At 47.5% G+C, this 17,409-nt stretch overlaps 1 protein-coding gene across 1 annotated transcript in view; it reads right to left on the reverse strand.

Annotated features, from left to right (window-relative positions):
• The window catches only part of LOC142588845 (uncharacterized), a 148,600-nt gene that overhangs the window by 100,291 nt on the left and 30,900 nt on the right, over positions 1-17,409 (reverse strand). Inside the window, exon 5 of the mRNA XM_075700664.1 lies at positions 7,375-7,428. Within this exon, the coding sequence (XP_075556779.1) occupies positions 7,375-7,428 (54 nt within the window). The remainder of the gene's footprint in view (positions 1-7,374; positions 7,429-17,409) is intronic.

A 17,409-nucleotide genomic window follows, 5' to 3' on the forward strand; every position in this document is an offset into this window, starting at 1 on the left:
TTTGTTGCATGGCCACGCCTTTTGGGCCACAATGGCGGCGTTGTTCTGATTTTTTGAGCGCTCACACGTGTTGCTCTGGTAGGTTTCGTGCCGTGGCAAAGGCGCTGTGTGGGCGGGTTTGCGTTAGTCACCGTGTCTTGTTGCGCTGTGTTACCTGCACCGTGCTCTGCCGGATGTTGCGCGAGCGTGCGCGAAACCACGCGCAGCGCAGCGTGGTTTCGCGAAAGATGTAAACAAGAGAGGAGGGTGGCACAAAAGGCGGAGCATCGCCATGAGCAACGCCAACTTCCGGCTTCACTTTTGCTTCACAAAGAGTGACGTCAGGGCCTCTCCTTAGTTTCCTTCCTCCGTGAAAAGAGTGCTCGAGGGAATGGGGACTTCGCAATCGGCTTGCGAGCTCCACTCACTGCGTACGGCGGCAAAACTTCGCCGATATGTTCCCTGCAGCGTATGCTACCCGCGAACTATGTTATTTCGCCAAGCTCTGGCCTAACTGCGTTGCCACCTAATCAAATGCATGTGAAACGAGGAAACAGTTTTGCTGACATAACCGCTGGGCTGATCTTTTATGAAATATTTTGCACTTGAGTCAGTAAGTTGAATCAGTGACTGTCGGTAGCAGAATTTCTATACAAGGTGCGCATTTTATTTGCAGGACTTAAAAACAGAAATGGAAGCACGAGTTCACAAATTTAGCTCGGCATCAAGGACAGATATCCCAGTTTAAACTGCATCCGTTAGAGCATCCCAAGTGAATAAATCGAATATGTCAACTTATATCTTAGCCGAATGTTACATTGACAGAATTGTGATTACGATTTTACCGAGTTGTGAACAGTATAGTTTCGTTTTCTGAAAATTCGCGATTTTTGCCGGTTTTTATTAATAATTGACGACATAAGTAAACATTCGAAACCAACAGTCAGTAGATTTTTAACTTATACTTTTAAAAGCTACAAACCTCATAAGATCTGGTGCAGTGGCTGCCAAGAAAAACAGTTTCTCCTTTCCCATGTATTTAGGTAGGAGCCCCCGAGTTAAAGCTTCCTCTTAAAACGTGCCTTAAAGAATAAGGCTGACTCCGAAAAAGTGACAAGGCGATGGCGTCACTGTCGGCCGCAGCAGCCGCGTCACGCTGTTTGCTAGAACACTGCGCACCGGCTTAGGACGGCGATAATAAGTAGGACTGAAGCGAAGCAAGGAAATCCGAGGACACCTCACCACTTATGAGCTGTGAATGCGAAAGCATTCATCATCATCATCATCATCAGCCTGGTTACGCCCACTGCAGGGCAAAGGCCTCTCCCATATTTCTCCAACAACCCCGGTCATGTACTAATTGTGGCCATGCCGTCCCTGCAAACTTCTTAATCTCATCCGCCCACCTAACTTTCTGCCGCCCCCTGCTACGCTTCCCTTCCCTTGGGATCCAGTCCGTAACCCTTAATGACCATCGGTTATCTTCCCTCCTCATTACATGTCCTGTCCATGCCCATTTCTTTTTCTTGATTTCAACTAAGATGTCATTAACTCGCGTTTGTTCCCTCACCCAATCTGCTCTTTTCTTATCCCTTAACGTTACACCTATCATTCTTCTTTCCATAGCTCGTTGTGTCGTCCTCAATTTGAGTAGAACCCTTTTCGTAAGCCTCCAGGTTTCTGCCCCGTAGGCGAAAGCATTAGGCAGTCTTTCGAGTTTTGCGCAGCGATTAATTTTGTCGAGCTTAGCGATTAAGTTGGTGAGAGTTTTTTTTTTTAGAGCGCAGCTCTTTGGCGTCCGTTCCTGGGTTTCGCGTCGTCGTCGGCGTCGTCGTCGGCGTCGTCATCGGCCTCGTAACCAGCTCCGCCCCCCTTACATCCCCCCAGCGCTAGCAGCGACCGACTGATACCGCTGGATGCCGCTGACGCCGCTAGAGAGTCAAGATAACGTGACTGCATAGAACACCGTCGCCGCCATGCAGAAAGAGGAGGAAAGGGTCCCCCCCCCCCCCTGTTCTTGTGTGGCGGATAGCTGGGGTTGACTCACTATCGCCGTCAGCGGCATCAGTCAGTCGCTGCTATCTCTTCCCTCCTCCCTTTATCGTGTTGTCCGCTTGCTGCGCGCGCTTCTGCCCCCATCGTTTGCCGCTGGGTGTACACGCCGCCCCCCTCCGCTTGCGCTTACTGCTGGTTGCTCTCGACGGCGGCGATGAGCCTCCGCTTCGGCGGCGCGAACTGCAGGGTCTTCTCGGCGGCGGCGATGAGCTTCTGCTTCAGCCTCGCTTACTGCTGGTTGCTCTCGACGGCGGCGATGAGCCTCCGCTTCGGCGGCGCGAACGGCAGGGTCTTCTCGGCGGCGGCGCTTAGCCTCTGCTTCCCCCACGGCTGTGACAACCTCGCGAGGCACTTGTATAGATCTCGTCTTTGAGAATCAAGCATTGGTGTACGAAGTCGAACATATATCAGTCTATTTCTCCGACCACAAAGCTTCCTTCATGACTGTCAAGAACTGTTAGTGGAGTCTTTGTTAAAGGAATACGTGTGAAAAATAAAAAAAAATTATGTGATAGCGCATACATGTGTTGCTCGATTTCTTTGCCTCAATCTATCCAAAAGGTGAAACAGCTTATTTGCTGCGCTCAAATTTCGCATTAGGAAGTAACGTAATCGTCGGTAATTTTTTTTGTACAGTTTCTACGTTAACAAGCTTGTATTGACTCACAAGTTTAGGTGGCACTGTCACGCAAAAAAAAGAAAAAGAAATGTTCCCAGAGCATAGCAGCCACGGGAAAGGGCGGTTTGAGGAGTTGACAGCTGCATAGGCACGAGCTCACGCCACGCGCGCAACCAATCAGGCGTTTCGCTTCCGCCGGGGACGGAAAGAGCAGGCGAGGGCTTCGCGCGTGCTGCGCTGGCTTCGTTTCCGTTCAGTTCAATATCAGAAAACTGGTGCGACGGCCACGCGTTGTGCATTCCCTCTAGGAACAGGCAGCCTTCGACGGGTGGTGGCGAGAACTCGCCCGTGAAAGGCTCGCCGTCGGCGCGCCGATCCAGCCGTTATAGTCGGCCGAGCCCAGGCAATCCGACAGCAAGGAAAAGAAGACCCCGAGCCGAGGAAGTGGGAGGACGAAGCAATCCGGCGCCGTTACCTGTAGGTTACTTAACCATCACGAAGGTCCCCCAGTGCTTCTCTTACCCCCAATTTCCGGTAGGGCAAGGGTTGGCCGTCTTTTCGTTCAATGGGCCATTTGACGCTTTTGCACAAGAGAATAATTACTCCACAAACCATCGTCGATGATTGTCTAAGTCAATGCGAAACCTCTCTCCGCTACACGTGGCGCAAAACCCTAACGAAATCACACCCTCCCCAGCAACTCGCCTTCTGGATCACCCTCCAGTACGCATCGCATACCTCCAGTCTCCGCAAAATATTTGCACTCTTCCGCCAGATACTTTCGAAGGGCCATCGTGTCTGCCAGTAGACGCCTACGCGCAACATATGACTAATTGTGGAGAGCACACGCATCCAGGCGAATGGACCAACAAGGCGCTAAGCCGATAGCGACGCGCGAGCGCGCGTGTCAGGGTGCACGCGCATGCGTGTGGAGCAAGGAGGCGCCTAGCCGAGAACTTAAGGGGACGCAAGCGCTTCTAAAACTCTCGAATGGGCAGCAGCCAGCGAGCGGGTGCATAGGGAGCGCGCGCATCGGCGACAGGCTGACGTTGCGAAAGCTCGCGTTTGACCTTGGCTCTGATTAGGCAGAGAAATGCTTCGCATTGAGAAAAATTGGAGGACGCTTAAGCTTCGCCTTCAAGAGTGGAACGCGACAGCGTTCCCGTCGACCCGCCAAGGGGTGTAAGACAATGGGCTACGGCACAGCGACTACGCGCCCCGCATCGGACGCGGTGAGCGTCGAGCAACGCAGCGTTCGGCGCGACAACGAAATGTGCGCCTGAGCAAGCGACGCACGCCTCAGCCTTAGAAACAGCTCGTTTCTAAGGCAACACCGCGTTCACTAGAGGCGCTTTTGTACGGCTTTGAAGCATCGAACTCGTGGCTGAGTGACAAAATGGGACACCGATTCGCAAAAATATTCGCGAACCGGTCTAGCGTCGAAGTGCAGAAGGTGCAGTCGTATGTACCAGAGTGGGTTCCAAGATTAGAAATGTTGTTGCAGATGCCGAAATACTGATGGCTTGTAGTCAGCAAACAGCTGACGGTTCTCGGTACTATTATCTTGTTAATCTGTTCTTCTAATCTCGTAAACTCTGTGAAAAGCGAGGCAATAAAGAAAAAAAAAACTCGTGGCTGAGTGGTAACGTCTCCGTCTCACACTCCGGAGACCCTGGTTCGATTCCCACCCAGCCCATCTTGGAAGTTGCTTTTTATTTATGAAGTGCCTGCCGTGATTTATCGCTCACGGCCAACGCCGCGGACGCCGACGCCGACGACACCGGCTTTTCTGCGACACGAGGTCCTTAACGCTATCGCGTTAAAAATAAAGGGCAAGCAGCAGCAGCAGCCGCCAGCTATACCGTCGCCTTGTCACATTTTCCCGATCACCAAGTTAGCCATTCAGTGGCGTTGATTCGTTGAAACCCCGCACGAGGGCGCTGGCGTCACGTGCGGGAAACACGCGGACCTGGCATTCTTTTTCGCGCTTTGCACCACAAACTTGAAATACGGAGTAAATAACCGAGAAACACTTGGCGAGCTGGAATCTGTTAATATGATGCGTTCGAATGCTATGCGCAATTTGAAATTCTAACTTACGCACTCGTGGAATCAAATATTCACAATTACTTATGACTGATAAGCTAATGATGATTAAGAGAAAAATATACCAGCCGGCACAAAGCTTCTGCTAACAAAACACTGTTGGTCCCACTGTGGAACCTCGAAGCCTTTCGGCCTATGTATGAAACGGGTGTATATAGGTGACTGCAGATGAGCCTAGGCTGGTTGGCGCTACAGAAGGGCAAAAAAATTCGGGAAGCTTATGCGAACCCGACACAAACTGGTCGAGGCGACTCGAAGGGTAGAGACCCGGTAGATAGGTGACCCAAACGCAGGAATGCGTCGAACGGCTCAATTTTAATGCGTTCGCATTATTCAGTGTCATAGGGGAAAAGATGTGTACGTGTGTGAAGCTGGTCACGTGATGCATATACAGAGTGTCCCAGATTAAGAAATTGTATAAGGAGTTTTCATGTCGTTCTACAATTCTCATTGACACTTTTCATCTTATTATAATTAAGACTAATTATATAATTAGGCGGAATGAAAAAGAATAATTTGAGGATCTCCAAGCGACGATGAACAACATTACCCTGGTTCTGTCTAGCTACGTGGCATAAATATATATCGAAATTTACATTAGTCTCCTGTGGACCACTGTCAGTTGTACATATATCTTCGGCAGGTTTGAGGTCTCTATATGCTCTATAGTCCGTGACAACCTCAATTTATAACAAGCTCAACCCACAAAAATGCACTGCACCTGCCCTGCATCTGTGAAAGAACACAAGCCAACTGCACTTCCCTTACACCTTAATGACATTGCTCTGCCAATATAAACACTAGGCTAACTGGACAATAAAAGCTCATTGCTTCAAGCTAGAATTACCTATGGCTGAGCAATATCAGGATCAGCCACAAAATTTACCAGGACGTTCAGGTTCCACCCTAAAACTAGCGATACAAAAGACATGTGCGAAGAAAGCCGTTTTAGAAACGCTAAGCCGCTTGACGTCACGAAAACAGGCAAACCTTATTGGCTGGTGCTTCTGTGCAAGTTGTGTGTGTGTTCGTGTTAGGTTGCCACCGACTATGGGTTCTGGTGCATTTTGATAATTTCAACGGTTGACCGAGTGACGCAAACTTGCCGAGAACCTAGAGATTTTTCCCCGCAGAGCCGAATCATGCCGAATGTGGTTCCAACTGGATGTCTTCTTTCATATATCCACATATTTGTAATTGATAGTGGGCTTTCTTGACGAGATTCCGCAGATTTTTTGAACCACAGTGCCCATTCAATTACACAGCACAAAGCTGACGGCCTCGGACAGAGGGCATCCCACGCCCAGTATTCTTGGCCATCAGTCGCGCACAATCATCCGCCAACCACGTGTTACTTCCATACACGCGCGATTACTGTCATTGTTCGAGCAGGGATTGCCACCCCTTGATTTCGCAGTCGGTTAATCTGGCTGGGAAATGAAATAGCCCGAAATGGCTTAGACAGCTAAACACATTTATTCCTGTTCGTGGCCCAAGAATGTACGCAAATTAGAAATATTCTCAACGCTCGTCCTGCTCCTTTATGTTTTGAAAATACAGGTCACCGGATTCCCCCACAAGCTTCTTGTGGCAACACAGCATTCCTACATTATACTCGGTGCTTGTGCGACCTGCACAACGCAAGACGGTTTTCTTACTGCGCTTTCCTTTGACAAAAAAAAAGTTTACATGTCAATACCACAACCCGATGATGAGGCACGCCGTAATAAATGTACAGGAGCATTCATGCTTTTCGCCTCCATCGAAATATGATCTTCCTCGTCTTCTGTTCTCTCTCGCTGTATACCGTAGGATGCAGCGTATCGAATCGGAAATGAAACAAAAACCGAAAACTGGACTGTTCTCTTCACGCCGGATTGAAAAAAAAAAAAAATTCGCTTCAGGTTTGCCGTTTTGTCTGGAGCTTTTCATACGGGCACTTTCATTCGGCTCAAATGTGCTACCTCACTTATGCATGCAGACCAGGTTCCCGTGATTTTAAAATGTTTTGCATCGCACCCGACGCGAGGACTCGCCGGACTGTAGGGGGGGACAAAAATACCCGCGACCGTAAAAAAACACTTGTTGCTGGACCCCAGTACGAATGAACGGCAGGTATACATCTCTTCGTTAGCACCAGTTGACAGCATGCTATGTACATAGAATGTTTTTCCGGGCCGTCGACTGGGCATCAATGAAGCGAGCCATGAAGACTCTCTAAGATCCTCAATTCTGATCTGCTATCTCTCTCTCGCAAAATGAACCCTAGCTTCGTATATATTCTAGCATTTGTGTTTGGATTTACATATTTGTTTTGTAACTGCACGTGGCGTGAAGAACAAGTAAAAGGCGTAATATTTCAGTGCAGCTTAGTAGAGGCATAGAGTTATTGCACAGAATAAATTTGCTCTGCTTTCGTGCAATTATTTTTCAGTTATGTAACCAGCTCTAGGTGGTCTGAACCACTATCTTTTCGCCCTGGAGTGGAATCGGATTTCAGTGAACCGAAACGAAAACTGAAGCGAAAACCGTAAGGAAAAAGTGATTCGGTTCGACACTCTAGTATGTGTTTCAAAAAGAATTCTTAGGATTGTGCAGATAGATGGGCTGCTTACCACCGCCATGGCTACCGCCAGCTGGTTTGGCTTCGGTTGCCTCTGTGGAACCACCTGATAACGAGGAAAGGGTAATAGGAAAAGATCAGGGCGACAACCGAAACACTACGAAAACCTCGCTTATCTGGGAGGCTGAAGTGGCGACGAAAGATGCGATATCGTTGGAGAACAACATTCCAACGTTAGAGCACGGTATACATGTGACGTCATGGTTGCCATTTTGTTCAATTCTTACAAAGAATACATACACAATGCGTAAAAAAAGATGTTGCATGAATTGGCGAAACTATAGCACTGGTCAGCGCTTTTTAGCATTAGTCTGCAGTAGAAAAAAAAGAAGTCAAGCAAACATTTGAAATCATATATGTAACAACATATGCATGAAGTGAATTTCTGACCAATGTGGAAAAATTTTTCACAGAGCCAGCATATTAAAGAAAATACACGGGCAACTAAGAACAAAAAGGAACATCTTTCAATGCACCCGTTATTTTATACAATACTAAATCACATTTGTACTCGATGTTCTTATTTCTCTTATATCAATTTAAACACATCTAATTGTGCTTTTTTATTTCCTTTTAGTGCTATATACGAAGACAATTCACAAACATGCAAAAATATTCCTTCACAGTAAGTTTACCGTATTGTGGTTAATGCTTCCTACGAGTGTCAATCATATGAGCCAGTTCGCGCGGGTAGATGTAGTTTGCCTTATACGAAATCATTCGTCATACGGGTCACTTTGTAAAAGGGTTCATTGCAGAGATGCTCGAATGTGTACCATCTGAAAGGTAAAGGCAAATCGCAGATTCGAGTCACCCTACAAAGAAATATGCAAGCTGCTTACTGCCAAAATTATTCAGAGAAAGACTGCCGAATTTACTGCCTGCTCTTTTGAATAAACACATCAGTAGTGAATTGGCTGTTCAGCCACTACACAATGAAAACGTTATTTTTTGGAGCAAATAAATCATTTGCATTTGATTAATAACGAATACACTAACGTTAAGTCATTCCTCGATGCATTGTCTCTTTTTTTACTCGGATGATGCACGCGACACTAGTTATCGCGTGCATGCTGCTGTCGGTGAGTGCATTGTACAGTTGGGGCTGGATACCTCTGTCAGATGTTTCTCAGGGGCAGTTTTTAGCCAGAGCCCTCGTCTTTTTTTTTTGATAGAAATGAAACGTAGTTGCACAACTATCCATACAACGTTATATAATTCCACTCTTGCGGAGTAGTGGTGAACGCGTAGTGAAACCGGGTTCGCCAATTGCCGTGGCCCCGCATTTCACACTGTCGCTGTGTTTGGCTCTTGACGAAGATTGACTGTATATAGGTGCGGGCAGCGCAATTAAACGCAGTCGAGCCCGCTTTTTGGTTGTGTGTCAGTACAACAGCGCAGAAAACTGCACAGAAACGAAATCCATTATTCCAGCTTGGAGGTCTAACAATCCAACTTTCGGTACATGCGACGCTATTATTTATCAAAGCGTGTATTTTCTTTTTGTTTTAGTGTCTGGCTCGTATTCGTGTGCGGTCTCACGAAAACTTAATTTGCAGCCATTATTAAGACGTACAGTCTCGTACTACCGCGTGAAATTTCCCACGCAGAGCGGTGCACCACATGTGGAAGAGGGGCCTGGCGCATCACGTAGAACTGGGTTTTTTGTCTGAATAAACTGGAACAACCTTTAACCCTCCGTGGTGGCTTCGCCTATGGGGTTCTGGCACAGGGAACGAGGTAATGTGTTCGACTCCCGGCCGTGGCGGCGCTAATTTTCAATGGGAGGCGGAACTGCAATGTACTGAAGGAAAGCTCACCTATATTCAGCGTATTAACAGATTCCTACACAAAACCAGCACATACAACGCCGATTGGCTCACGGGTTATTTTTAAGGAGTGCGCACCCAGACTTGTTCTGGAAATGGCGCACTAGGGATTCTTTGGTTTAGCGACTTTGTATGTGCCAGCACTGGTGGCTCTATTCTTGGCGATGTCTCCAGAATGTATATTCGCCACTACGACAAAAAAAGATGACAAGAAAGCAAAAAAAAAAAAAGAAATTGTGTGACATTATTGTAGCCGCATCTGCGGTGCATGAAGAATTTCACGAGATTACTGGTCGCATGGAATGAAACATTAACAATTTCGCCCACCGCGGTTAGTTGTAAAATCCATTATTCGCGGCAGAAATTCCAACGCACATGTGCATTGGCCTCTGCAGAACTTGTTTTCGCTTTTGCAATTTTGAACGACTACATAGAGATCGCGTTCGAATAAGCATAATAGATTTAGGTTTTTTTTTAAATGTAGTAAACCTCATCGAAATTGGCAGCGGTTGCTGAGCAGAACAATCGCTTCCTTGTCTTGAATTTAGCTAGCCAACTACTTAACTAAAGCTTTGTCTTCATTTGGGCCGCAATGAATGAATGATGAATGAAGGCGTACTACGAACGAAAAGCACAAAGGAAGTGCCCCAAACAGCGCGAAGCTCCGGACTGATTTTGCCCGTCTGCGATTCCTGAACGCGCACCTTAGCGTTAATTGTGTGAGCGATTTTGCATTTCGCTCCAATCGAAACGCAGCTGACGCGGAAGGGATTCGAACCAGCGACCTCGAACTCTGCAGAAGAAATAGTCGCACAAGTATAAACGGTATGCCACGTGCAAAAAAAGATAATATGGAAAATAAAATAAATGGAGAAGTAGGTCATTTTCAAAACAGATAGCGCCGTGTTGTGTCACATCCGTTGCGTGACTCGTGCCCTAGTGCTGACATCGCGTTAGCGTCTGTGTCATCGGCCATTGGAACTTCGCTTCTAAGTACAGAACGCTTTCGCCACGTTTCGCAGGCGGCAATAACAATTGTGTTCGTACCGGTACCGCGAAAGATACTGTTAGAGTGTTTAAATCATTCTGCGGCAGCAAATGTTTAATAAATACTAATAATATCGTTTACTCCGTGTCAGTAGTTCTGTGCAGCACTATGTAAGCTACAGGCTCCTTCGACGAAATCGGAAGGTCGAACACATCTATCTAGTAAGAGTGCAGCCGCCCAATGAGATCAGCTGTTGCGATGGCAGCGTTAGGAAATTCGTTCCGTATTGGCTGTGGCACCAAAAAGCCGTGCGTCCTTCGTGATGCAGAGGAGGGGGGTTGCAGAGACGGCGGAAGCCACGATGGCGCAAACTGTTAACATTTCCTCTTCGTAGCACATTGTCGTTGAGCAAGTGGAGACGAGCTCTGAGTATCGTAGAGCCCCAGTAAATCTTTTACTGATTAACGAAGCAAAACTGCACAACAAATCGCACATGCCACCTGCGGAGACGCTTACAAGTAAAACACTTGCCGACGAAACTGCTCCTCGAGGCCATTTGTTCCGTCTGTGCCTTTTTAATAATTTATTCCGTCACCAACTGCTACGCGACAAACTTATTTCCCCGCCTCCGTATGTATCGCATAGACTAGATGACATTCATAAGGTCGGCATTCCATTATGCTGATCTGGCCCTGAGGGTATGATAAATAAATAAATAAATAAATAAATTTACTCATGCAACGTGCTCCCAAGTATGTCACTACATCTCGCTGCGCGAGAATGTGCCCTTGGCTCTGCTGCACGGAACTACGGAAAAAGAGTACAGTGACAATGCATGTTTCGTGGGCGCCACACGCCCGACGTCCTTGCTTTGGCCCTTGCAAAAAACCGAGAACTGTCGCGGACTGAGGGAATAGCGCGCTTTCGGCTGCGTACGTAACCAATCACCCGTCGTCGAAGACGGACAGACTCACCGGTGCTTTTCCCCGAGAGGACCACGAAAATAGCCGCGGCGCCCAACACAAGCAGCAATATGATGCCACCGATTATCAGCATCATGTTGGAGCCTTCGCCGCCAGCAGCGGCTCCTCTGAAATAAAAGAAGGGAGAGGAGGCGAGCCTTTTATTTGCCTGGACATCGTTAATAGTTCCCGCTAGAGACTGCTGCAAATGCGGCCGATCGTCTGGCCACACAAGCGCACAAGCAGAGTCAGCAGCGTCGCGCATATTCACACTTAAATTTAGTGGCTGTCTAGAAATGAGGTTAAACAGCCCTTGTCTGTGGGATTCGTTTCCTGGTGCCCTTGTTTTATTCGCGCTGTTTAACCTCAGTTCTAAATACGAACAAACGAGCCCTCATCAAGATCCCACCAGCGGGCGTGAATAGCCGCATCGGATGTGATGCGTTGTGCGCCAGCCGTGGACGTATCGTGGTGCTCAGTGAAAATTTTCCAGGGCCAATGTGAACACTTCACTTCAGCGCCCGTTATCGCATTCCACATACCAGCGTCTCGGCAGCGGTTATTTACCTACTTGGACAGACCGCCTTGCTAAAACGCTGGATCCGGCACTTGAGTGTTCTCCCTGTTCGGCCACTCTTGATCACGTGTCGCCGCGGATACTTATAGTTCGCTGGTGATTATACTGCTCCGACCGACTTTCAGGCACGGAGAAAAACAAGAAAAAAATTTCCGAGATCGCGTGGTTAGTTCTCTACATTAAGGTAAAATATGCACTTCCTTAGCTAGTGAAGCTCCCTTATTATCAGGCGAAAAGCCAATTTCCTGTTACTTCGCGCCAAAGCAGCAGAGCCCATGAATTTGCATCATGGCTTGTCGGATTAAGGAAGTTTGGAAGGCGGAGCGAAGCGGGCAGTTTGCACTCCTTTTACTTGCACCGCCCTGCATTTGTCGCGAGGCTGGCAGGTCGTCGGCGATTTCGAAGCAGTATTCACGCCGTATAGAAATCCGGCGGTCTGAACGGAGGAACGTGCTTCACCATGGCTCAGGTGTAACGCTGTTTAGTGTTGCACGTGCTGATAACCTTGTCGCAGCCCGAAAGGCCGAAGACGTCGAATAGACGCACAGGACGATAGTTGACACTCAACAGAATATTTTTATCGAAAGAAAAAAATATCGTACATATGCAACGGCAAAACACAAGATCTAAGGAACACGTGGATAGATACATATACGAAGGCTAAGAAGTTTAAAGCAAAAAAAAAAGGCTACCACAAGAAAAAAAAGTAGACCCCCGAGGAAAAAAAAATTAACGTAAGATTATGTAGGGTGAGCCCACGTGCTAAGCAGTTACGAACGTTCTCTGTCCGACAAGCCTGGCTGACACCTGCGTGCCCCGTTCTTTTAATTGAAAACGCTTGCATAATTAGCGAGTTGCTTTAGCGTTTATGTTTAGGAAGGTCATCGGTTATCTACAAACACGAGTGTGCAGCCGCGTCTGTGGCGGTGCATCCTCACATACGACGTAGTAGACTTTTCTTTAATGATTTATTTGCGCTCTTTTAATCGGTTATTGAGCCACCTGTCACTCTGCCCCACATGCGATTTTCCGCATGTGAATGGAATTACACACAATCCCAATCTGGCGAGGCGCAAGCGTCTAATACACATCGCATATAGCATGCGGATGCGCACCCCACGTTGGTCCTCTCAAGGCATAGACGCCAAAGAACTCGCGGAAATATTAAAAGCATGGCACATGCATGCATCAGCCAGGCTTCTCGGAGAAGAAATATGCATATCTGCTTGGCACGTGTCTTCACCCTACCTAATCAGTTACATTAAGTTCTGTTTTTTTTCTTGCCTCTGCAGTCGAATTTTTTTACTGGCAGCCTTTTATTTTTCATTGCTGCTTTCCTTAAACTTCTATGCCTTGTCAGCCTTCGCATTTGTATCTGACCACGTGTTACTTGGTTTCTGTGTGTGTTGTAGCCGCTTATATACGATCATTTTCAATGAAACCTTCAACTGAGAGTCTCGCGTATCTCGCTTACATCTTCGTCCTTTGCGGGCTGAAACAAGATTACGTTACCGTGCCAGCTCGTCCAACTATCGATCCTACTGATGAAGCACTATGTTAGCGCGGAGGTTGGATGTTTTGCTTCGCCGCTACAAGCATCCAAGCTGAAGGCCGTAGAAGTGATGGATTAGACCACGCGCGTTAGAACGCTGAGCCGATTCGCCCGTTCTGAAACTCGGCTGCATATGAGGCTATCAGAATTGGGAATCCTCGGGTTTTACGCGCCGAGACCACGATTTGATTATAGCAGGCACGCCGTAGTGGGAGACTCGGGATACATTTTGAACACCAGGAGATCTGTAGCGTGCCCTCGACCCACAGCACACGGGCATTGTTGCATTGCGCCCCCCTACACAGGAGCTGCGATGTAACCTAGCCTGTGTTTCGCAGTGCACGACAAACTCATCCGACATACTTTGACGCAGCCAATATCATTGGGAACAGGAGTGATGTAACCCAGTGTATGCGTGCGTGTGCGTGCGTGTGCGTGCATGTGGTGAACGTATTGCTGGAAGGTGTTGTCGCTATAAACAACAGTGGAAACATCCGCAATGTTTGCCGATTGTGTGCTGCCCAGCGTGTGCGGTCAACGTGTTGCTAAACATTTCGCTCAACACCCTGACACACGGCACGAACGATATTAAGGACTAACTATTTGGTTAGTTGAGCTTGCATAATTGTTGAGGGGAATTCACCCACACGTTGACTTTGGAGGCAAGCTCCACGTTAACCATTGTGATTGCGTCGACAGCAAAGAGTAGTGAAAGCGTTGTAGTGCTTTGTTATTGTTTTCGCCCGCACATCCGTCTGTACGCGCTATGCAGTGGTAGCAGGATTAGTTTTGTGTTTTGAAGGCACTATATTGGCGTCTTAAAGTGTGGTAACGCGGCGTTGAAAACTGTTCGCTGCTATACGCGACTGTGTACGAAGCGTGAACCCGTGCAGAAAAATTTATTTCATTCAATTACTTGAATTATCCTAAAAAGGGGGTGTTACATAAGGAGTGCGATATACAGAGAATGAACAAAAAATGTCGCTGGCATTGATGAAATACATAAGTAGTCAGTTACAGCAGTTAAAAACGGTGATGGGCAGGTGATCACCCTAATGTACAGGGCAAGGCCGGAAAAAGAATGACGAGGAAAGTGTGCGGGCATGTGGACGCACAACTTGGCACGGATGACCAGTACTGCTTGATGTGCGCATAGGGGGCGGAAATGTAAGGCCGCGTGGTTAAGGGAAGAATAAAAGTTGGAGGAGCGACGGGCCCACAGTGCGACGGCGCAGAGAAAGAGCAATTAAATCAGGTTGCGCTTTCAGATATGAAACGCTCATGTACGAGCATGCGGGATTAACGAATGCAATGGCAAGACTTTGAACTAATTCGGTGGCGTGGCGTAAGGGTCACTTCAGCTAGCCCATGTTTCGGTTAGCAGATGGGATTACGTTAGTAACACGGTGTTAGTATATATAATATGGCAGCGCTGCGGTCCTACACTGCAGGTGGAGTGACTTCTGGGTAAATTGATTGTTCGCATAGTTACGATGACGTCACAAGATCTGGAGAGAAGAGCTAAACTGCTACCTTTGCGCGTCGTCGAATTGTTTTGTGTGACGAGAACTTTCCTTTTCGATAGGACGTGTTGAGCATATTTCCCAGCATTTGCTACGACGCAGTGTGACACGGCTGCGCGATGAAAGCAATATTGGTGAATCAGTGTGGAGACTTGGGCCTGTTGGCACGTAATCTTGAAGGCTCTTCGATGTGGCACAGGAAAGTGTCTTAATGTAACTAGTGAAGAAAGGAAAATACACCCAGCACTGCGTGTGCGTCTTGTCCTTACTCTGCGTCCACGTCCTAGTAGCGCTGCACTGAAGAGCCTTCAAAACATACTCAATGTGAACACGCCTTAGACCTCCTTTCGTTCAACGCATTGCACTAACACTCGAAATATAGTAGTGCCGCTCCTCGAATGACGTACATTAAGAACATTGCTCTTTAATGACACTCCTCGGCGATTCCTTGGCTGTTTCGCCTCATTCTCAGCCTCTACTCAAGAGATTGAGTATGTGTATCGTGCTCATGCAACTCAGCACAGGAGTATCCGAATGGCCTTTCTGAAGCGCTGTGTCTGCTCATGTCGGTGAGGAACAATGGCGTATACAAGCTGAAAGCGATCGAGGATCGCTTTCAGCTTGTATACGCTATTGTTTCAGTAGGGCTGTCAGTGTGAATACAAGTGCTCGAAAACGTTTATGTGAGGCTTTTCACGGTGTCCTGCAAGAACTAGATCATAGATAGTTTATATACTGAGCAAATGAAGAGGTAGGGGACGACAAGTTAGAGGTGATGAGCAGCCATATTTGCGGGTTAATACGAGATAAGCGAGTATTACTGAACTCGTACTCTGCCCGTTTTGACACGCTATGTTAAAAGCGCACAAAGTTTCCAGGCCGAGCGCAGATAAATAAAAGTTGCAACAAATTGATTTGGAAAGAATGGGGCGCATGACATGAGTGAGTGAGAACTCGCTCCCTTCAACTGAAATCAACTTCAGCTCACTTATGAGAACATGAGTGAGTTCGTAGGTGGTAAAATTGGCTATTGGCCAATGGGTCGATGACGCTGAAGCTACAAGGTAGCGAGCAGCCCTGCGAGATTTCGTATGGCGCATACTATTTTTTTTTTCTTTTTGCTCTACTCAGCAGCTGGTTCTATAGTAGCTGCTCTGCTTCCTTGGTTTCAACACAATCGTGCCGCGAACAGGATGAAGATTCAACGTTGAAGGCTCTCTACAGTAATCACAATGATGACGGGACATCCTGCCAGGAGGCATTCCACGATGGATCGGCTCAGGGAGAATCGTGGTATGATTAGGGGGATCATCAACTAGATGAAAGCTATCAGACGACACACTGGCGCCACTAGGAAGGCCCATTGAACGTTTGAGTAGCCCGAGGCATAAGGAGGTCACGCTAGCGGAACTTGACAGCCAGATTGAAGTACTTGTGGCGGATGAAGACTTAGAGGCAGAAGTTTACGGGGTCGGGCAGCACCAGAAAGCAATTACCGTTACGGAGCCCTGAATGGAGCGCTTACCGTTACATTCGCTTCAACCAACGTCACAGGTCCCTCAGGCTCTGCTGACATTCCAACTACACGCGCGCAGGTCAGGCTACTCATACTTAAGGTCGAGTCATTTTACAGATTTCATCAAGTGGTTGAAGTTTAGCAAGCAGTTTAAGTCGACCATCGACATCCACCAGAGTGATTTGTTAGCGGATGTCGACAAGCTGAAGTATCTTTGCGGCTATTGGACTGCTAGAGCTGAAGCAGATATTACAGGCTTGCTTACCACTATAGAGAATTGTGGGATCGCCATTACATCTGAGATCCAGCTCGACCAGACGTCACTCATCATTGCCGTCAGGTGCAATGTTGTGATGACCGGTGGGACTCAACGTCTACATGTGGTGATAGAGATGCACTTAAGAACATTTAGGCCGTCTTTTGTGACCAGAATGCGTAACTCGCAGCAAAATGAACGAAACGTCTGTTCCCAATACCTTGAACCATGAAGCCCAAAGTCGGGAGACGGACATTAGTTCCCATTACAACTTCACGGTGGCTTGAAGTGCGAGAAATACGACTTCCTTGTAAACACTAAGCAAGCTCCGGCTTCATGTTAATCATAAAACTTTCTTCAGAATGTCGCGTGTTCTGCGATATGTAGCGGTACCTGCCCATCTGATCTCCCAAAAAGTGAAAAGGGAAGCAAAAAAAGAATGGGATGTTTCTGCAGCGCAAAGTAAAGCAAACGGGCTACGGAATGCAGAAATCAACCAATGAATACATCAAACAATCGATCGATCAATTAGTGTTTCAATCATGGAAGGAGTCTTTGCTGCGCGTAACTGTAAAGGACACCATATAAGGCCCATGGTACAATTCAAGCCGAAAAGCGAAAAAGCAAGACACTGACACGTTTCCTGTTCAGCGAAAGACTGCTTGAAGTGAACAATCTTGCTACACAGCCCTGAAGCCTGGGTCCAAGGCGCAGTGATTAGACTCCTCGTCAGGATGCTGTTCGATGGAGGAAGTGAACTTAGCTTCTTTATGGGAACTTTCCCGAAAGAGCTGAAAGCCACCGCAGCGTCTGGAGAAGAGATA

The sequence above is a fragment of the Dermacentor variabilis genome, chromosome 7 (assembly GCF_050947875.1).
Source record: "Dermacentor variabilis isolate Ectoservices chromosome 7, ASM5094787v1, whole genome shotgun sequence".
Classification (NCBI taxonomy): domain Eukaryota; kingdom Metazoa; phylum Arthropoda; class Arachnida; order Ixodida; family Ixodidae; genus Dermacentor; species Dermacentor variabilis.